This window comes from Amphiprion ocellaris, chromosome 16 (genome assembly GCF_022539595.1).
Source record: "Amphiprion ocellaris isolate individual 3 ecotype Okinawa chromosome 16, ASM2253959v1, whole genome shotgun sequence".
Taxonomy (NCBI): Eukaryota; Metazoa; Chordata; class Actinopteri; family Pomacentridae; genus Amphiprion; species Amphiprion ocellaris.
Genome location: NC_072781.1, coordinates 222199 through 245695, shown reverse-complemented (window position 1 = coordinate 245695; position 23497 = coordinate 222199). Strand labels below are relative to the sequence as shown.

Sequence of the window (23497 nt, the reverse complement as noted above, 5' to 3'; positions counted from 1 at the left end):
ACACAAAGCACACATTCACACACACAATGCACACATAAACACACACATAAACACACACAAAGACACACAAACACACAAAGACACACTTCAATGCCAGCAGGACAAACACACGCTGTAAATGCAGATTCTAATGTAGTGATGCTGAACAGAACAGGTCATCAAACGCTGCTTTTATCAACACCAGAGAATATTAAAACCTGTTCACATTAAGAGGATGAGGTCGGCGCTGAAGAGGCCTGTCCGTCCCGCTGCTGATAAACTCCTCTGATTGGCTGGTCTCCAGCCGCTAACAGCTCAATTATTTAATTGTGACTTCAATCAAAACAAGCAATTTGTTTAATCGGAGCTTTCTGTGCATTAGAAAAAATAAAACAGCACGATCACCTCGCATCATCTTAGCCATGAAATTGCGCTTTGGGATTTCAAACGTGGCCTCCATGAGAGCGAGAGGAGGGAAGTCCAATCAAAAGTTCAATTATGTAAATGGGGATGTGGAGAGGATGGAACAATGACAGGAGAGCAGAGGAGAGCGAATGTAGCATGAAAAATAATACACATTAACATACAAAGGAAATATCACATTACTGCTGTAATCACACCGCACCGAGGAGAGCCGTGAGACAAAGTGTGTGCACGTGAGTGTGCATGTGTGTGTGACTGCTCAGTTTTCTGTGTGAACAGGTGGAATGACGACTATTTACACCTGAGAGCTCCCACTGAACCGAACCTCCTACATAGACAACGCTGGGCTGCACATTTACTCAGATAAATCCTTCCAGCGCGGCTTCATGTAATAAAACAACGAAGGAAATATGGAAATACGTTCATTATGATGGTGATTTAGAGAGGGGGGTTCAGCAGATATGCTCCTATCTAGCAGTCAACTCCAGGCCAAGACAGAGGGCCTTTCGGCAGTTGGCTACCGAGATGTAAAATGTAAAAATGTTTCCTTTTCCAGGACCATTTCTGCTTCGAAGGCCTATTCTGCTCCAGAGGCAGAACCGTGGAAAAGGAAAAACACAGAACAGGAGAGGAGAGGACAGACACAGCTTTGAAACTGAAATAAAAACCATTCACTGAAAAAAATATCATGGAATAAGAGAGTTTGGAGGAGACAAAGGAGTGAGTGTGCCAGGTTGCAGCATGCCCACCGAACATGTAACACCAGGGCATAAGGCGGTGTAACACCGGGGTATAATAAGGTGTAACACCAGGGCATAAGGCGGTGTAACACCGGTGTATAATAAGGTGTAACGCTAGGGCATGAGGTGGTGTAATGCCGGGGCATAAAGTGGTGTAACACTGGGACATAAGGCGGTGTAACGCCGGCGCATAAGACGGTGTAACGCCAGCGCATAAGGCGGTGTAACGCCAGGGTATAATAAGGTGTAACGCCGGGGCATAAGGCGGTGTAACATTGGGGTATAATACAGTGTAACACCAAGGCATAAGGCGGTGTAACACCGGGGCATAAGGCGGTGTAACATTGGAATATAATACGGTGTAACGCCAGCGCACGAGGCAGTGTAACACCGGGGCATGAGGCGGTGTAAAGTTGGAATATAATACGGTGTAACGCCGGGACATAAGGCGGTGTACCATTGGAATATAATACGGTGTAACACTGGGGCATGACGCGGTGTAACGTCGGGGCATGAGGCGGTGTAACGCCGGGGCATGAGGCGGTGTAACGTCGGGGCATGAGGCGGTGTAACGTCGGGGCATGAGGCGGTGTAACGTCGGGGCATAAGGCAGTGTAACGCTGGGAATAAGGCAGTGTAACGCCAGCGCATAAGGTGGTGTAAGGCCAGCGCATAAGGCGGTGTAAGCGCTGGCTTTAGCTTGCCATGGAAACGCTGCAGCATTACCCATACTTACGCCTCCACAAATTAGCTTTGGCTGGGGAGAAACATTCAGGGGGGAGGGTGAATGTGTGTGCGTGTGTGTGTGTGCATGTGAACCAGACAGCATCACTGACAGTAGAAAAGCGGTCCTGTTCCTGACATCTGCTCCCTCCTATGGGTTCCTCAGATCGAACAGAAGATAGCAGAATCTCTTTCTGGGTCCATCCCTCCTCGTTTCTAAATGACGCTGTCACCGCTTCAGACAGACTTCAAAGCATGTTTTAACCATGTTCCTCTTCCTATATCCCTCAGATCGGTGCAGATGTGTGCACTGACCAAGACTGCATGTAAATGAACTTCTCCTGCATCTTTGTCAGAAACTAGAATGGAGCGTAGTAGGCCATTTTCCTTATGTATGTATAAATATTTATGCTGAAATATAAACTCATATAACCTAAAACACAATGATGGTAGTAAAAACAACACTAATAAACTGTTCTGATGATATATGCATGTAAGAAAAGGCCACATTTCTCTCATGATATGGATTAATCAGTAAGTGAAATCTGAAAAGAAGCTTTGATGAGGATATTCTATCAGCCCTTCATGTGTTTTTATATTTGGTAGCAGACATTCGACCAAGTTTAGAAACACAAAATGTACCAAAATCAAAGACTGTCAGGTTTAGATCTCAACAAAAGCTCACAAAGATAACCACTATGAAGGGATACAGCTCATGACAGGAGGTGAGAATCAAACTTTATCAGCAGCGGTAGAGAATCTTACTTTCAGTGATAACTTCTGCAGCTCCTGATACCAGCTCTGTTTGCTGAGGGACAATAAATCTACAGGTGGACTGAAGACCATCCACTCTGTTCCATGTTTCCTTCTCTCCAGGGAATTCAGCATTCAGATTATACATTTAAAACCCTGTGTTTATGTTACAGAATCCAGGAAAAGGCTTCACAGGCCTCCCACAGCCTCCTCTTTCTCACCTCTTCTTCTTCCTCAGATAAATGGAGGAGGAGGAGAAGAAGGAGGAGTGTGTGCTGCTCTTATAAATCTATACGTATTAATCTCCTTTAACTGCCATCTTCAACAAACAAATTAGTGGAGCAATGATTCAGAGATCAGCTGATCCGATAACACGACATTTATCAATTAATCTGAGCCGGCCAGCAAAACTCATTAAGGAGCAGGAGGAGGAGGAGAGGAGGATAGGAGGAGGAGGATACGAGGAGGAGGATAGGAGGAGGAGGAGAGGGGGATAGGAGGAGGAGGAGGATAGGAGGAGGACAGGAGGAGGATAGGAGGAGGATAGGAGGAGGACAGGAGGAGGATAGGAGGAGGAGGATAGGAGGAGGACAGGAGGAGGATAGGAGGAGGAGAAGGAGAGGGGGATAGGAGGAGGAGGATAGGAGGAGATGGAGGATAGGAGGAGGGGAAGGAGAGGAGGATAGGAGGAGGATAGGAGGAGGAGATGGAGGAGAACAGGAGGAGGACAGGAGGAGGATAGGAGGAGGACAGGAGGAGGAGATGGAGGATAGGAGGAGGACAGTAGGAGGATAGGAGGAGGACAGGCGGAGGATAGGAGGAGGACAGGAGGAGGATAGGATAAGGACAGGAGGAGGATAGGAGGAGGACAGGAGGAGGAGATGGAGGAGGACAGGAGGAGGAGATGGAGGAGGACAGGAGGAGGAGATGGAGGATAGGAGGAGGACAGCAGGAGGAGATGGGGGATAGGAGGAGGACAGGAGGAGGATAGGATAAGGACAGGAGGAGGATAGGAGGAGGACAGGAGGAGGAGATGGAGGAGGACAGGAGGAGGAGATGGAGGAGGAAAGGAGGAGGAGATGGAGGATAGGAGGAGGACAGCAGGAGGAGATGGGGGATAGGAGGAGGACAGGAGGAGGATAGGAGGAGGACAGGCGGAGGATAGGAGGAGGACAGGAGGAGGAGATGGAGGAGGACAGGAGGAGGACAGGAGGAGGAGATGGGGGATAGGAGGAGGACAGCAGGAGGATAGGAGGAGGACAGGCGGAGGATAGGAGGAGGACAGGAGGAGGACAGCAGGAGGATAGGAGGAGGACAGGCGGAGGATAGGAGGAGGACAGGAGGAGGAGATGGAGGAGGACAGGAGGAGGACAGGAGGAGGATAGGAGGAGGACAGGAGGAGGAGATGGAGGATAGGAGGAGGACAGCAGGAGGATAGGAGGAGGACAGGCGGAGGACAGGAGGAGGAGATGGAGGAGGACAGGAGGAGGACAGGAGGAGGATAGGAGGAGGACAGGTGGAGGAGATGGAGGATAGGAGGAGGACAGCAGGAGGATAGGAGGAGGACAGGCGGAGGACAGGAGGAGGAGATGGAGGAGGACAGGAGGAGGACAGGAGGAGGAGATGGGGGATAGGAGGAGGACAGCAGGAGGATAGGAGGAGGACAGGCGGAGGATAGGAGGAGGACAGGAGGAGGAGATGGAGGAGGACAGGAGGAGGAGATGGAGGATAGGAGGAGGACAGCAGGAGGATAGGAGGAGGACAGGGGGAGGATAGGAGGAGGAGATGGAGGAGGACAGGAGGAGGACAGGAGGAGGAGATGGAGGAGGACAGGAGAAGGACAGGAGGAGGATAGGAGGAGGACAGGAGGAGGATAGGAGGAGGACAGGAGGAGGAGATGGAGGATAGGAGGAGGACAGCAGGAGGATAGGAGGAGGACAGGCGGAGGATAGGAGGAGGAGGAGATGGAGGAGGACAGGAGGAGGACAGGAGGAGGAGATGGAGGAGGACAGGAGGAGGAGATGGAGGAGGACAGGAGGAGGATAGGAGGAGGACAGGAGGAGGAGATGGAGGAGGACAGGAGGAGGATAGGAGGAGGAGATGGAGGAGGACAGGAGGAGGACAGGAGGAGGACAGGAGGAGGATAGGAGGAGGACAGGAGGAGGACAGGAGGAGGATAGGAGGAGGACAGGAGGAGGACACTTTAGGACTTATGCAGGTAAAGAGGATGTGTGTGTGTTATGGGTGTTATTGCTGCAGTATTCCACCCTCTACTCCTTAGGTCTGTTGTCCAGCAGCGTTGGGCTCCATGGTGATGGGAGGGGTGATAGCACAGCCAATTAAAATGAACATAATTACAGAGTGGCCCCTTTGACTCCTGATCAGAATAACCATGAATCAACACGCTGATGGAGGAGAGGTGGAGGGGAATCGCTGCACAGAGGGAGGGAAAAGAGGCAGGAATATGACAAGAACATCCAGAAACAGAGAGAGGAGATGGTCATGAAGATGGTAAGATGTTTGGAGGAAGAGATGGATGATACATTCTGGAGATGCTGGATTTCCTTGATTTCATCTCACATAAAACTAATATTAAATTATAAAACATCTAATTCTGCTCCACTGCTTCCACCTCAACACCTCTGTGATGTTTAACCCTCTGAATCCCAGGACCAGCCTCGGGTTTGACAGGCAGGTTAGTCTTTTATTTTTAATTACATAAAAAAAGATAAATATAATACTACAAAAATCCCTTTTTAGCCAGAAACTGCAAAAAAATAACTAAAAATAAAAATGATGAATAAAATATTACCAAAAAAATTCTTAGCAAGAAAGTGTAAAAAAAATAAAAAATAAAAATAAAAGTGAGCAGGTATAACAAGTTACAACACAAAAACAAAAATATTGCCAGAGTCTGATCCAAGGGTTTCAAACTGGTTCTCCAAATGTAAGTTAAAAAATGAATAAATAAATAAAAGAAGGGCTTTATCTTTAATAGTTCCTGAGATATTGTAGTCCAATCATAACCTCAAATTTCATTCAGCAAAAACAAAAAAAGGTCCTAAAAGTGGGTCAACAGATAATTATATACCAATATTAACCTCAGAAAGTTTTATGTCCATTTAAAACATTCTAAATATCTTTTAGAAGAAGGTTAAACAGGAATTGTTATAAAATTCTGATGATCTGACATGGAATGAACCCAAACATTCTTCAGGATGGAGCACTAAGATTGATCTCTGGGTCACAAGGAAGAAGACGGAAGAGACGAGGAGGATCCAAATACAGAAATCTATGACCCAAACAGAACGATCAGATGTTCTCCTGAGTCCCATAAAAGCTGAGCTCTGAAGCCATCAGAGAAAACTCCACTCAGTATTTCCTGCAGCACATAAAAGCACACACCTGCATACCGTCAGAGCTGGAGGGTTTACAAAGAGGCAATTAAAGCCTTATCACTGCTGCACTCGCTCTCCTTCCACACACACACACACACACACACACACACACATACACACACACAGAGAGCAGTGCACAAGTGTGTGCACGTACACTCACACACTTTAAAAGACAAATCACTGACTAATTCATAAGATACTTCCTTTTTTTAAATTATGGAGAACGGTTGGTTTAATTCAATTAAAATGTAGCGAGGCCACTTAAAGCTGACAGAGGAGGTTCTTAGAAGATGTGGGGGGTCTCACAGCTCTGGAGGTCCAAGGAGTCTTCAAGTGCACGGACCTCTATCTGGTGGCCCGAAGCCCCTAAAAGCTCACCCCAAAAAGCCTGGATCCTTCTGGTTTAAGCCCACACACACCTGGAGGAGCGGCAGATTAAGATAAAGTTACTCCTTCTATGTCATTCAAACCGCCGGCCTCTGAGGACACGAGACAAAAAGGTTTGGTTCATTCACATAAACGCACACACAGGCACGCACACACACACACACACACACACACACACACACACACACACACACACACACACACACAAAGGAGTTCTGGTCATTCTCATAAGCCCTATTAGTCTGCCATAGAGCCTCTCATAGCAGACATCAATCATGGAGGGATTAGTCAATTCCCTCTCTAAACGAGCGGCCAGTGAAACTTCCCTTCAACTCCACAGCAGCTCTCCTTCTTTCAGAGATTACACTGCGATTTGTTTTCATTTTGTTCCATCTTCATCGTTTTCTGTTTGACTTGCTTTTCATTTGTCTCCTGCTCTGTGTCTCCCTCCTTCTCCTGCATGCAGCTTGTGAGGTAATCCTTGGCAGATAAAACTAAGGAGGACTTACCAAAGGCAGATTACAAGCGGCGCTTTGCGGAAGGCCTTTTACACCAGCCGGGCGGGATTCAGAGAGCGAGCTCTTCATAGCGCTTAACTTGTGAACTGACATGCACCCAACAGAGGAAGAGGTGGAAAAATGATATCCGCATTACAGCAACTGGATCAAAATAGAGCCTCACAACACACGAGAACGCACATTACAGCATGCAATATACACAGGACCGTACATTAGTGCACGCAACACACATCAGAACACACACAATAGCATGCAACACACATTAGAGCACGCAATATACACATTAGAGCACACAACACACACATGCGTCTCCTTTCATGGCTGCAGTGGAGAAAACTGAAATGGCAGCTGAAGACGTTCTGATTTTAGATTTCATAGAAAATGATTAAACGTATCTCTGTGATTAAACAGATCTCTGTGATTAAAAAGATCTCCATGATTAAACATAAAAAGATCTCTATCATTAAACAGATCTCTGTGATTAAACATAAAAAGATCTCTATCATTAAACAGATCTCTGAGATTAAACATAAACAGATCTCTATGATTAAACAGATCTCTATGATTAAACAGATCTCTATGATTAAACAGATCTCTGTGATTAAACATTTCTATGATTCAACAGATCACTGCCTGCAGCTCGGGGAGACTTTTAGCATCAAGTCGTAACTCTGTTCTGCTAGGGACACACCTAGGGTCGCAACCCGTCCCTTAAAATACAGAATCATCCTTTATTTGAATTTGAATTGTTGTGTTCCATATTGAATCAATACGGGACACAAATTGTTCCGTATTTTCATAAATGTCCCATAAACTTCTGTCACACAGGAAATATTAAGGGCAGCCAGTTTCATCTTCATGGGATCTATGTAACGAGGACCCGATGCGAGGTCCACGGACAGACCTCAGACTTCTCTGTGCCCGGACCTGCCCGGTCCTACCCGGTCCTGCCCGGTCCTGCCCGATCCTACCAGGTCCTGCCTGGTCTTCCCGGTCCTACCCGGTCCTACCCGGTCCTGCCCGATCCTACCAGGTCCTGTCTGGTCCTGCTGGTCCTACCCGCTCCTACCAGGTCCTGCCCGTCCTGCCTCTGGTTGCCTAGTTACAGGCGCTGCTGCACCCGCGTGTTTAAAAATGTCTACATCTGAAACTCCACCACGTCTAAAGAAGCAAAAACGTTTGCAAATGTGCAGACGTGAGTGGGAAGACTGGAACCCCTGGCAGTAGGTACAAGGCAAACTATGCTTTCTGTTGGTCCTGGACTGGCTGAAGTAAGGCAGCATCAGGAGACCTACATGTAAGAAACGTGAGAACAGAGAGAACCCAACCAGCAGGACACAGTTTATCATCATCTAATCATCTCCTGAAGTAGACATGGTAAGGGACATTAGTATCTGGTTGTCTCTATGGCGTGAACAGGGACCGTCTGCAAACAGCAAAACTGCTGCAACAGCCAAGAGAGACACAAATATTCAATAACTTCACTGTTTTGTACTGTAGTGTGTAGCGGTTCAACTAAAATGGACTGTTGCACCCTACAAAGGTCCTATGTTGAAACATGGAACCTGGTTAGCAAATACTAAATATTTTGACCATTGCCACACAACAGATAAGGCAGAGAATACAATGATACAATAATCAACACAAATTCTTTATTAGATAGTCCAGTCCGGGTTTTCATTAGTCCCCTTTGTACACAGTTTGAACCGTCAAACTCAAAAAGTCCATTCCAGGTTTTCCAAATAATCCAACAAAAAAGAACCAAACAAGGAAGTAGGTTACGGCTGTTCATTCAGTTCCAAAGAAACAAATACTCCAACGAAAAGCGCTGCCATCCGGTTTGGGAACAGAGGAAGAAACACAAATGAGGGAAAAGAAAAAATAAACCAAACTCAAAGGTCCGTGCCGTCTTACAGGTGCGGCGGAGATGCTCGCGTTGCAGCTGGGCATCCTTCGGGCGGTATCCAGTAACGGCGGACAACTTGTCGAGATTGTGTTGGGGGAGGCCAACACCACGAACCATGTGTCACTGACTTGCCACCATACTGCTTTGGAGGCTGGCAGATATGAGGAAGTCGTAGGGCGGCGCTCCCAGCGCGGAGAAGGCAACCATATTACTGGCTGGAAAGCAGATGGGCTGATGGGGCGTGGAGGTCAGGTGAATGCACATACACTTTCCCCATACATTTTATATATTACACTTTGGCTGTCGCCACAAGTGTCACTAAAATCACTGCAGCCTTCAACTGGCTCCTGTTGACATCAATGTTATTCCTGCAGCTTGAAAGACAGCTACTGTTGAGTTAGCTACTGGGCTTGTAGCATATTGTCGACCTTACAACGATGGGAAAGAGGCATCGTTTATCTTTTGATATCCTATATCTAACGAGTTATTGATGCCGGAAATCTGAATCTGTGAATATCTTTCCAATTTTACTGAACTGTGGCCCCAAGGAGCCGTGGTGGGTGTCCGTTATTTTCATTTCTGAAAGGTGGCAACCCTAGACACACCGATTATCAGCCTGCTTGATTCTTGTGGCCGATATTTTCTGATTATTTGTATTTTTATTGGCAGATTATCGATATATTAAACACTTCAGTCACCGCTCTCTGGCTGCCTTCACTCTCTGGTCTCAGAAACGCCTCTGAAGCTGAAAAACTGAACAAGAAACACTCAAACCAGGAAATTAGCCTCTCTGACAGTGGCTAAGGCTATGCTAACGGCTAGTGGCTAAGGCCACACTAATGGCTAGCGGCTAAGGCCAGAGTAACGGCTAAGGTCACGCTAACAGCTAGCGGCTAAGAATATGAGAACAGCTAGCGGCTAAGTTAGAAGGCAGATAAACCTGAAACAGTCTGGATAATAACTAATAAAGCAGCAGACAAACTGATCAATCTCAGTGGATCAACATGAACAGAAGAGAACGTCCTGATTTAATATCTCGTATTTCTATATTTCATATTCAGTTACAGTCATCCTTATCAGTGAAGAAGCCTCGTTATGAATGACAGGTTCTCTGCTTCTCATGCTGTTAAAACATTACGTTTAATGTACAGAGTGGGCCATAAGCTTCCATACATAGGAAAGTGTATAATGTATATTTGTTCATGTTTCAGATACCCTAGAAGATGCGTCTGATGCTATCTTTGGGGGCACTTGAAGGCCATGGTGTATCAGGTGGAGATACGAGACATAAATCATCTCCAGGAACATTTCACCAACGCCATCACAAGCAGAACTTCAACTGTGCTGATGCAAGTTCATCAACAGTGGAAAACACGCATTAATATGTGTTTTCCAAACAATGGTAATCATATAGAGCACATTATAGAAATAAAAACGGTTGTCCAACATAAAATGTTTATTTTTCCTATGTATGGACACTTATGGCCCACCCTATATATCGGTTCCAGGTAGTGGCTCTAAAAAACAAAACAAGTCGGTCAATCCAAACTTTCTTCTTCTCTGGATCTCACAGGTAGAAAATCTAAAGATTTAGTTAATCAAATCTGGAACTCTTTTCTTTAAGGGTGCTTTCACACCTACGTCTTTTAGTCCGCTTAAAGCGGACTGGAGTCCGCAACACCTGCAAGTACGGTTCGTTTGGGCTGATGTGAAAGCATACCAGATTTTTTTGGTTCGGACTAACGAACCGCACCGAGACCACCTTTGGGAGGTGGTCTCGGTCCGCTTCTATGTGAACTCCAGTTCGGTTCGCTCCTGGTGAGAACACAAACCTGTCTCCATTCGGACCACTTGATGGCGCAGCAGACTTTTTGGTCTACGGGAGCTTCCGTAGCAACCTGCACAGGGAATTTTACGCCAATCAGCGTACACCTACGTCATCGTAAACGCCTTGTTTTGTAAACAGCGCCGCCAAACGACTGGGGGGAGATATAACATTAATTGGAGTAGGTTCACCTGCGAAAACACTGGTGTGAATGCGAACCGAACCAGTTGAAAATAGCAACATTGTAACAACTTTTGGGTCCAAACGAACCACTTTAGCGGACTAACAGGTGTGAAAGTACCCTAACTCTTGATTCAAACAGCTGGAGCTGCTCGGTACTCAGTCACATCTTTGCCTTCCTCTTAACCTCATGACAGCGATGCCCTGCAGCTCAGGAAGCCCAATGATTGGACCTAAACCATGAGAAGAAGAAGAAATTCTCCCACCAGATCCAATGACAGAGCACTCAGAGAGCTGAGGAGGGGTCCACGCTGGGAGAGGTAATGATTTAGCCTTCCTCCTCTCAGGGATTATTCTCCTAATATTACAGCTTATGGAAAGGCCGGCATGGCTAAAGGAGCCACTGAGGCTTCAATGCTTTGGTCTCAGACGGCCGCTATGCCCGTTCCCCCGCCAACACCGATGCCAAGCTCTGAAATCTAAGAGACAACAGTCTCGTGATCCGTTGCTTTAACCCGACAATATAGACCCGCCATACAAACCCCCGCATAGATTTCATCCTGAACCTTCATCAGAATAAGATCAATGTTTTCCTGTTTCTACTAAACTGCAAAGAAAAGCAACACGATAACTTTCATATCTGACAGTGACCGTCTGTTAAACTCACACAGCTACAGGTAAGAAAACACAAGCTCAATTATTGATCCTGAAGCAAACTCTTCTGGCAGAAAATAAATAAATGAATAAGAAAAGCAGTACTGAAAAGAGAAAAAAATAAATAAAATATAAGTACGATATACTACTGAAATAAAAGAAGTAATCTAAAATAAGGCTAGAATACAGCAGTAAAAATAATACTGTTAATTACACTGAGGCAATAAATAATATCACACATGAAAATTAAATTAAAAACTGCATCTCCACTGACAGATATTCCTCGCGTATTCACATTTTCAAAATGAAATGCTACACGATACTGAAACTGGTATTAAACTATTGAGAAAAGTAATATTCCAGATGATATTATGATATAGATATCAATGTTCAGATCTAAGTGTTCCGTGTTTCAGCTGTCTATGTAAGCTGTAATGTGTACAACAATTATCAGAAGCAGCAAACACATTCATAAGACCAACAGTATCCTCACAACAGGGCTCATAAATATCAAGAATATGATTTATTCCTTCTGTAAAACTTCATTTATAACTGAAACAACCAGCGTTAATGTGAATTAAAACTCTAACGCAGTGTCCTGACAGCTATAAATATGTATAAATATAAACCCCTCAGAAACATCTGAGACTCTGTGTGAGGGAATGTCAAACTTATCAGAGGAGATGAAATAACTTGGTCCTGGATATAACGATAAGAAGACGGAAGACCTTGGAGGCGCAGAGATCAGAAGACATCAGATGACTGTCCTTGTCTCTTGGGCTCCCCTCTGTCCTCCGAAAGCATCCCTCAGTCGTCACGGTAACCTCAGAAACACTTCACAGCGCCAATGCGGTCCTCGCCTGCCGCCAACCTCGGTGAAAGCTAATTAAGAAATATCGCAGCCTTCTGCGAACTCAATTATATAATGTTAATTTATTCTAATTTCAATTTGGAGGTAGTCTGAACTGAAGGAGGGGTGGCGAAGACAAAGTCTAGAAGAGGAAGGACAGCTGTGGCCTCTGCCTTCCCCTCCGGCTCTGCAGCTCTCACAACCTGCAAACTCCATTTAATTTCAACCCTTTCATTAACATTAGCAATCACTGCAGCCCTCCGACTGAAGGGGAGGAAGAAAACACACCTCTGGAAGGAAGCACTGTTTGCTTCTGTGTGTCAAACATGAAAGTAGATGGAGGGGAACAGCAAGGACACCATGTTAGATTAGAGTTAAGACTCATTATTTTACCTTTTTATTACAGTTTATACTAGGAGAGCTGAGATTAACAGAAAAGATTACAAAAACTAAGGACACTAAAATATGTAATAAAACTCTGCAAACCCAAAATATGTCAAACAGTCAACAATTCCAGCATATATTGGATTATCAAACCCTATGGAAGTGCCGTCAACTGAAGAGCGAAAACGGCCAACAGTTTCTAAGATTCCTGGAGTACATATTAAGATGATGTAGAACTTTTTGCTTGAACTTTTCTCCACAGACAAACGCCAGCTTCCAACTTTTCTTTATATGAAAATAAGGCAAATAATTCATGAAGCGGAAATTTTGATGAAAATCCAAAGATCAGCGCATGTAAGTGTAGAGCAGTCTGAATAGAGATGAAACAGGAGGAGCAGGGAGGGATCACTGAAGAAATCAGCCCCAGGGAGAAGAGATGGACTGAATCCGACCAGACGGAGCTCACAGCCCGCCCAACAGGAACTCCCTGTGTTCATTTAAATTAATCCCACAGACGTTCTCATCCCTCCAGCTCCTTCACAGATGCTAAACTCCACGCATTCGAGGATCTATATCTCCCAGACGGGCCGACGTACAGACACACTGGCATGAGACTCAAGCAGCACTTCCACCAACTTGGAGACAAATCTCAGATAGAAATGGAAAATATGCAGAAGTAGCTCACTATTCAAAGATTAAAGTGGTATTTGTGAATCCTCGATGGTGACAACAGTTAAAGAAGCACATTTATGTCAAAGTAAAGACATGAATTACCAAACGGAGGACGGTTAGAATTAAAAAGAGAGAGCTCTGTTTCTACTTTTATGCAATAGAAGCCAGTTTTATTTTTCTCATAACTGCCCTGCAGCTTCACAGAGACAAAAAACCTTCAGGATGACAAAACAAGATCCAGAAAAAACAATGCCAGAAAAAAAAGACCACTGCAGAAAGTCCATGAATCAACCACAAAGTAGAGGCAAAAACAGACAGCCAGTGCAAACCTACAGACTGCACAAAGCCCGTCTGTAAAGATCTTTCAAACGTGGACCAATACAGCCAACATGTCCAGCTTTACAAAGCCAACTGACTATTCTGACAAATTCAGAGATAAAGGCTAGCGAATGTATAGATAACATGATTATATGATTATATGATGTCCATGCTCTGAAACAGAAGTGGAAGATGGAAACATCTCGATAAGCAAACACAGTGTTCACACTGATAGTTAAATTCTGTTACTGAAAACTGCTTAAAATCAGGTGTTTGTAGATGAACGCCTGCAGCTATGAAGATCTACTCAACTCCTGCAGAAAGAGACAAAGCAAGTGAATAGAAGGTAAACTAAAGGACTGCTGCATTTATATCTGTGAGAATTTTAATTTCTATCAGCAGCAGAGAGACGTAAAGAGCTGGTCTATATAACCCCACAGCTCTAGATGGATATTAAAATATATGAACACTGTGTTAGAATAATTCATTCCTGTTGTTTATGGTTTATGTCCACATCCTCACATTATTCCACTACGTTCCACTGTGGTGTCAGTATTCCAGTGTTGCTCTCAGTATATTCAGGCAGTTATTGTATAATTGTGGCATCATATCAGCACTAAGGTACGGTATTATTTGATTCCCTCTTCAGTATCTGCTGGATGTTGCCGTCTGTTCTGTATCTTGAGCAGTGAAACAAAGGCTGCTGGTTGTATATTTACATCTCCATCCACTGACCCTGCATGCTAAATCAGGTCCCTCTGAGGGTTTCCAGTGTTTCCATGAACTGCTGGTGCTGAACGTTCTTCCACTGGCAGCCGTCCAGTGCTGAGCCTCTGTTAGGGCTTAATGTAAATCCAGATATATGTGTAATACCTGTGCACGGACGAAGTGGGCGCATGCCATATGTCCTGTAGATGTCCTGATTCTCCACAGGCTGCCACTGAAGAGGGCGGTTTTAATGCAATGACAAGGAGGATCAAATACAGCTAAGTTTAAAACTCAATCTGCTCCGGAGAATTCATTCCTGAACGAGGACAAAATATAATACTGTTTTAGAATAAAGGAGTATTTCTGTGTCTGATTTCATGATTCTTCTTGCTCTCTACTATTATCTAGACTAATTCTTGTTAAAGTTCTAGTTTTCTTTGGACCAGAAGCATCACTGTAGTGGAACAACATGAGCAAACATTAAAATGCTGCTCTTCTGTTACCTCTGCTAGGAATAAATGTGAAAATGTAAATGGATGTAAGACGTGTTAATCTCTTTCGGTTAGCAAAGGCCAGATTTCATTTTAAAAAACTCATATGAGACATCTGAAACCCCTGAGGGCAGGTTGTAAACGTATAACTGAATATGGAGACTTTCAACATATCCATTTCTATTCACTTCCTGAGATTAGAGCCGGCCGTGTGTGTGTTTATCTCAGCTCTACACACACATGAAGAGCCTCTAGAATACAACAGAAATGCAGAATACACACCTTGCACCGTCTTCTATGGTGGAGTAGAGGTTAGCTGTGTTCTGAGGGGAAGTTAGAACAGCCTTAGAACATATTCACTGAGCCTCACCAGAAACTATAGGAGCAGATTCATGCATGCAGGCGAGCGCACATTTACACTCAGTGCACGTCTGTAGTGTGGGGATGTGTTGGTTCTGTCTTGGCCTCTCATAGTGGGAATGTCTCCTCTTAATCCTCTCTGACTTCATACATTCAAAGGTCATGTCTCTGCCCATGTGTAGGCTGCGGCGTGCACGTGTGTCATCGTGCACGTGTGTCATGGTGCTCGGTGTGAATAAGAAAGAGAAACCTATTCACACTGGCTGCATATGTCAACACACCCTGTAGTTCCTGTTTACTGTGAACCTCCATCTCCCCGTTATTCTGCTGTCCTCCAGCTTCCATCAACTCTCTCCATCCACTATCTCCATCCATCTCTCCCTCCACCTTCCAATCCTTACTCTTCATTTTCTCCACCCCTCCCTCCTCCACCCTGAGCTCCAGAGGCAGGGGCATCTCTGGGCGAAGTGTGTGCCACCACAGGCCACTGGTTCTGGGTAATTAAAGTGGTTTAGGCCCCTCAGCCTCGGTCACAGGAAGCTGCAGCCGGGTGATAAAGGTAGTGAGCGGTAATTACATGGACGGTCAGCGTCAGCACCCAGCGACACTAAAACACTCAGCAGCTGCACGTGTGTGTGGAGGGAACTGTACAAGGCTGGCATGTTGGGGACGTGTGTGTGCGTGTGTGTGCGTGTGTCTGTGTGTGTGTGTGCGCGCACGCACAGGGGGTCAACACCCCCTTGTGATCGCTCTGCTGTAGTTAAGCCCCCTGTGTTTAAGCCCCACACAGATTCACTGAGCCCCTACACACACACACACACACACACACACACACACACACACACACACACACACACACACACATACTAACACACAACACCCCCAGTTTTAACCCCACACCCCCACAGTCAATCATTCCCCACCAGTGGTCTGCCTCCTGCCGTGAGTGTGTGTGACCATCACCCATTTAATTAGAGCCAGCCATGATTTACCTAATTTAAATAAATAAATAAACATATGAAAACACCCCAATAAACAAATACCTATATTCAAATGAGGCCCTCTGAGCAGAAAGAATGGGCAGGAGATGAGACTGTGCAGGCGGAAAAAAAGCTAATGTAAGGACCACTGGACACACCACTGCAGACACACACTTAGAGAGACACACACACACATATAGACATACAGACAGACACACACAGACAGACACACAGACAGACACACACACACCCTTATAAGAACACATTGTGAGAGGGACAGGAAGCAGACTGAAGGGTGAATCTGTGAATTCTGTTATAAATCTACATCTATGGACTACAAACAGCTTCCCAGGGAGGGACGGAAATCAAACTGAGAAATCAGAAATTTTCCATTGTTTGGAAAATTTAACAACAGCTGAAACTACACTGTAGAGTTCAGAGGGATCTCAGTAAGAGGAGCAACAGAATAAAGCTAAGAAGGAATATTATGACACAGATCCTCTGTTTAGGACCCGGGATCACATCTGAACACCTGTTTGGTTTCAGTCCACATGTTTCTGATGGACAAGGAAGAAAAGGTAGAAGTAGGAGAGGCAGAAGAAGAAAAGGAAGGTAGGAGAGGAAAGTAGGAACAGAAGAAGTAGTAATAAAAAAAGAAGTGGTAGGTAGTAAAAAAAAAAGAAGTAGTAGTACAAGTAGTAGTAGAAAGTAGGAGTACATAAAAGTAGGTAGGAGAAGGCGCAGAACAAGAAAAAGTCGAAGAACATGATGAAGTAGTAGAAAAACAAGTAGTAGTAGAAGAAGAAGAAGAAATAGAAGAAAAACATGAAATAGTTGAAGATGAAAACAAAGAAGAAAAATAGAAGAAGAAGAAGAAATGGAGGAAAAAGAAAGAGCAGAAAAAGTTTTCTTCTTTTTGGTCTAACTTACAGTGTAACAGTTTAAACAACACCTGATACTGACTTTGTGTTTTAAATGGAGGCTGTTTTCAATACTTGCTGAAAAAGGAAGTTCTTCTTACCAGCCCTTTATCAGTAATCATTTATCTCATTAGTAGTTATTTTATATTAAATTAACAAACAAACATCTCCTCTACCTGACCAGCCCTCTACCATTAATCACTGATCACACGTGTGTTCCAGTCAAGAGGATAAAATGAGGTGAATGGATCCCAGTGAAGCTGCTTACCTTGGGGGAGGAGGAGGCCAGCTCTCTGCCCATCACTGCTGCCACCGGACCGGGCCCCACCAAACCAGGCCCCACTAGGCTGGGTCCCATCGGGCTGGGCCCCAGCGGCTGGACCCTCTCCCTGTCTGGACCAGAGCTGGGTCTGTGAGGTGGAGGGCTGGGGCCGCTGCCTGGAGGTGGAGGGGCTCTTCTCTTCTGGCTGCTGCCCACATCTACAGACGATCCACCAGCAGGTCCAGGACTGGAAGCTCTGGGCTCATAGAACGGGTTGGATCTTAACATGAGGGAGAGGAGGAGATGATGAAGGACAGCAGGACCAGACAAACTATTTATCTTTTAACCCTCATCACTGCACGTGGCCAAACCTACTTCATCCGTACACTTGTTGTCCATCTGGACCCCAGTATCATTTCATCTGTTTCACATTTCTGTACCTGTCCATATCCTCTCAATGTATATTTTCCTAAAACGTGTCATCTATAGATACAAACATGAAAGCAACAATGAAATTGCTACTGATGATTACAAACATTTACTGCTTACAATATTAGTGTAAGAACTCCTGAATGAAATGAAACACATTGCAGCTGCAGCAGTCATCACAAGAGCAACACGACACAAACATAGATAAATAAAAGATGTACAGTCCTGCTGGGGCCCCCATGAGCCCCAAATGATTTTTCTATAATAAACACCACAAACCAGATTGGAATCAGATAAGCTTTGGTTTATGTGATGGTAACTATGTGGGTGACAACTACCTGAATGGACTGAAAAATCCAACTTACAGATAAAACAATATGACAACTTATATATCCCTGGTGTACTGATGAGGGTTAAACTAATGGGACTAAAATATTCACAGATGTAAGTGTGAAACTCTTTAGGTTTGTCTGACCTTCTTCCTCTAACTAAGGCCAACAGGTCAAACCTAAACTGTAAACGGTGTTTCTATTATTGGGTCCATCTTATTTATGGGTTAAATAACAGAAACATCTCTCTATAATGCAGTACATCAGCAGCACAAATTGCATCCTCAGAAACACCCTGAAAGGTCAAACAAACATGATTTCAATCTCAACTGGTCAGGTTTTCTAACATTTCTGGATCACTAAAAAGACAGCACAGGTCTGGAGGTAAGGGAGTTCATGGAGTTAATGAAATTAATGAAGGTAATGAAGTTAATGGAGTTAATGGAGTTAGTGGAATTAATAGAATTAGTGGAGTTAATGGAATTAATGAAGTTAACGTCGCTGCTTTAACAGGTACGAACAAGTGATGGACTTCACGTCGTGTGAAGCAACTTAAGGAAGTTTTTTCCACATTTCAGTTATAATATTGGTTCAAAACCATCAGAGAGGACAAAAGAAGGTGGTAAAATCACAGAAGACATTTCTCATTCACTTTGCTTTACAGTTTAACATGAATTAAAACTGGAATGTCCATAAAAATAAAACTTTTTTCCAATGAAGAGCGTTTCTGCAGCAGGTTAGACTAATGCAGTGGTTCTCAAATTTTTTCTGTCGGGCCCCCCTTCGGAGGACAAAAAACTTTCGTGCCCCCCCAATAACTCTGTGCGTGTATATATATATATATATATATATATATATATATATATATATATATATATATATATATATATATATATATATATATATATATATATATATATATATATATGTATATATATATGTGTGTATATATATATATACACACACACACACACACACACATATATATCTGTGAAAACATGAATATGCAGGGCTGTGTTATTTTATCTGATTCCATTTTGTTGTTTTTCACAGTAAAGATCAGGGGTGTCAAACTCATTTTAGTCCAGGGGCCACATGAAGCTCAATCTGATCTCCAGTGGGCCCCACCAGTAAAATCACAGCATAATAACCTATAAATAACCACAACTCCAACTTTCCCCTTTGTTTTAGTTCAAAAAAAGTACATACTGAAAATGTTCACATTTAATGAAGTATCTTTTTACAAAATATTATGAACCTGAAATTTCTTAAGAAAAACAAGTTCAATTTCAACAGTAGCCTATTATGCCTCAGTTCATCATTTACACATGCATTGTAACTGCCAGGTAACAGTTTATCTACAAAAACACAAAACATTCAGTCACAGGTTTCTGGAACTGAACAATCTAGTATTTCACTTCATGATCAGAACAACTTGTCAAGTTCTAGAAATTATTTTAAATTTACAGTTTTACAGATTTACAATTTACAGTTAATGTTGTAATTTTTATCATTTGTAAAATCGGCCCGCGGGCCGAAATGGACCGTCTGGTGGGCCCACAGGCCGTATGTTTGACATTGCTAGTAAAAATAATCAGAGGAGATGAACCGAGTATGTGACGTGATCAAGTACGCTGGTGTTCCGACTGCACATTAATGATGTGTTCTCCTGTTCTCAGGAGTCTGTACTTCGGAGTCTGAACGGCCAGTGCATATACCATAGATATATACAGAAGATCATTGTTATTAATATTTTTTTATATCTATGGCATATACAGTCTATGGGGCCAGCACAATTTCAGTATTGTTGTACGTCGCGAAAAACAGGCCGACGTTAAAACAATAGTTCAGCTAATTAGTTCCGTGTTGAAGGACCTTTTCCTCTCAGTCGCCCGCGCCCCCCACGACATGCCTCTGCGCCCCCCTAGGGGGGCGCGCCCCACTATTTGAGAAACACTGGACTAATGAGACTCACAATAAAAGTAACCTGAGTTTTAGACCCAACGTAAACAGGAGATGAAATTTAGTTTGTTGCTTCCAGCTGTTTAAGAGTCTTTCCTCTGAGTTTATTGAATAACAGCAGCACTAGAATCCATCTGAATGCCTCTAAAGTGAGTGAACTGTGTGCACTGAATAACAATAAATTAACCTCAACAGACAGGATGTGTCACGGCTACAAAAACATCAACAGTAGGAGTTCATTAAGGCAGAATGTCTTGAACAAGTTTTAGCTGAGTTTATCTAAAAAACTGCCTATAAATAAAATACAGAAGCACAAAACAAACATGTACATATAGCAAACAATAAAAAATCTTCCCAGGAACACCGCTGCTGTGATAAATCAATTCTTCATTAAGTTCTCAACTGTTCCACTGATCACCAAGCATTCTAGTAATCTTTTAGTCGGCTTGAGTCATTATTTTAAAGAAGAAAAGTATAAATTCTCTGAATCAAGCTTCTTAAATTTGAATATTTTCTGGATATTTAACTGAAAATTTTCTTGTTGTGGACAGAATAAAACATTTAAAGTCGTCATCTTGGGTCTTCAGAAACACAGATGGATATTTATCTTCATTTTCTAACATTTTATAGACCAAACATCGAATCAGTTAATCGAGAAAATAATAATTAGCTGCAGCCCTCACAGAATTATCAAGATATTTAGGAGTATTTAAAGATATCTGTGGCTATAGTTACTCAGTAATTACCTGAACATGAGGACGCTGCTACCTGGAAGCTGAGGTTTCTCATACAATGAGCAGCACACACCAGAGGAAAGCTAATAGAAGATGCAGGTGCTCTGAGGTCAGGACTGAGCGACCTCATATCCTCGCTGTCCAATGTGGACTAATGACAGACGGGAGCTCTGAGACAGACACACCACCGTGCACGGAAACACACACACGCTCCAGTGTTGTCACATAGAGGCATGTTGTGGGTCTGAAAGCAGATCAAGGCCTGAAGACATTCACTCAATGTGCTACAAGCTATTCTAAACAAACAGGAGGACTGGATGGAGGCAGACAGAAGGAACTGATTGACTTGGTATCTGTCTGAAAGAGGAGGTTAGAGCTGCTCAGTGTCCATCTAAGCACACAGCAAGACCAAGTGAAGAAAAGAAGAGCAGGCAGGCCTATAGAGCAGCTCTGGCTAAAAGACATGTGAAAGGACTCCAGTCAAAACACTGCTCTGCCCTCCTGAACCCTCTATTCTACAGGGAACTGCTCCTGATGTAAGAGACAGAGGAAAAGAAAGCCCAGTCAATAACCTGTCTGTCTCTGGACAGCTGAAACATACGGATATCTGTGACGGCTTCACTCAACAGCCGAAACCAAGACGCTTCACATTTACAATTTAGACACGGCTGCTGTTCAGGAGGTCAGGGACTGCTGCTGAATGCTTCTCTGGAAAGATCTTCATTAAATATAATCTGGTTACCTATCTACAAGATAGAAAACTACAGCTTGGTTAAGGTCTTCCATCAGTATAGTCGGAGACTTTATTGGTTTTAAACAGATGCTAAAGCTCTCTGGCGGGATTAATGTAACTGTCCACTGTCCCTGTAGAAATAAATTAATTTATGTAAATGTCGAGACTATAGCTCTAGTTGTTCAAATCTTCTAACAGAACGGAATCACTTCACTTTTTACAAGTCCAAATTCATCCATCACATTAACAGATGAGCACACAGGTAAATGTACTTTAAGCTGTGTTTCAAGGAAGTTTTTTTCCACATTCCCACAATAACAATGGTTTTAAATAATCACAGAGAGCAAAAGACACAGTTTGTCTAAATCACACCTTCCTCGCTCTCTTTGCTCTGGAATTTAACATTAATTACAAACTGAAGATAGGACTAATGAGACTCAATAATAAAAGCAATCAGGTTCTGATTAAATGTTAACAGAAGATCAAGTTTAGTTTGTTGCTTCCAGCTGTTTCTGAGTCTTTTCTCCAAGTTTATTAAACACCTGAAACATCAGACAGCAACAGGATTAATATGAGTGTTTTCTAAGGGGTGCGGGTTGTGTGGATTTACTAATAATTATAAATTATTTAGACTTAATTGGTTTTAAATTGACTGCATATAACAAAAGAGTGCAAAAGAATAATTGTAGATCCCTCTTTGGCAGAACATCTGTGCATCAAACCACTTATGTTATCATTAAAACTTGCTGAGGTGCATAAAGACATCTTCTGTCTTCTTTGCATGTTTTTTTTTTTAAATTCTAAACTCATATCTTTCCCTTTTAGTTCTGCATAAGTTGATCCAAAAGAAAGAAAACCCAAATTCTCCTCCAGTAATAGCTCTATTCTCTACTAATGCAGCTTTCCATTACCCAAAATGTTTTTTAATGTCACCAAACTGAACTGGAATCACTGAAGGAAACAGAAAAAGGGAAGAAGGGAGCAGGAAGGAAGTCAGGATGAAAGAGCAGTGAGGGGAAATAAAAATAAGCAGGAAGGAAGTTCAGGAGAATGAAAGAGGGAAAGTATGGAAGGAGGGAGGCAAAGAATGAAGGAGGAGAGAGACAAGGTTAAAGAATGCGATGAAACAACAGAGGCCTTGTTCCCGATGAAAGAGCTGCCTCACTTCACTCTGTTCGGCTACGAGTTCCCTCCATAAGGAGGTCTGACAGGACCTGGCCTGCCGACAGGAACCGAACCAGGCAGTTCTACTAGTAGAGGATAGACTAGAAACCTAACAGGAAGTGGAACTATTTCAGAAATGGATAAATATGCTGCTTTTTAACAGCATTCTGGTATTCATTATCAAACCCAAGCATTATTCTGTTAGTTAACTGACATGACATGAATAAAGTCTTACTCGTCCAGCTCCTCCTCCTCAGTGTGAGACGCGTCGGCGTACAGGTATTTGCTCATGTCAACGGGCCGAACTCCTTTCCTCTGTCTGGGCTTCGGAGGTTCTGGGTCTGGCTGGGAGTCCTGCTCATCGAAAGGGTTCCCCGGAGGAGCGTCGGTCTCTGGTTCGTCCAGCTCACTGAATGGGTTCGAGGAGTCGTGGTCGAAGAAGGAATCATCATCGACCCGCTGCCTTAAAGCCAGCTGGACTGGAGGTTCTGGTAGAGGCAGAGGAGAGAGGAAACCTTTGGTAGTTATTTATCTTAGCTAGTAGTTAGTTTAGTTAGTTAGTAGTTATTTATCTCTAGGTTAAAAAGCTCAACAGCAGACAGGAATCTAAATAAAGTGACTGTAGATCTGGGATTAACTAAGGAGTATGTACTCAACTGCATATCTGATATCAACTGGATTGTCTGCTGGTTTCCGTTTTCAGATTTCAACATCC

General features: G+C 43.5%; 1 protein-coding gene and 1 long non-coding RNA gene across 11 annotated transcripts in view; one reads left to right on the top strand and one right to left on the bottom strand.

Annotated features, from left to right (window-relative positions):
- ehbp1 (EH domain binding protein 1) overlaps positions 1-23497 on the bottom strand; it is a 211641-nt gene that overhangs the window by 118113 nt on the left and 70031 nt on the right. For all 9 annotated transcript variants that reach the window (XM_055018950.1, XM_055018956.1, XM_055018957.1 and 6 more), the window contains 2 exons: positions 23018-23270; positions 17438-17711 (listed from right to left, as the gene is read on the bottom strand). In XM_055018950.1, coding sequence (XP_054874925.1) covers positions 17438-17711; positions 23018-23270 — 527 coding nt within the window. The remainder of the gene's footprint in view (positions 1-17437; positions 17712-23017; positions 23271-23497) is intronic.
- Positions 8698-17521, top strand: LOC129350876 (uncharacterized). Of its 2 annotated transcripts, XR_008604449.1 has the most exons (4): positions 8698-9074; positions 10039-10229; positions 10336-11152; positions 17392-17521. It is a non-coding gene; the product is annotated as an uncharacterized LOC129350876 (long non-coding RNA). The 2 variants fall into 2 exon arrangements; XR_008604448.1 differs by having other exon boundaries at positions 10039-11152.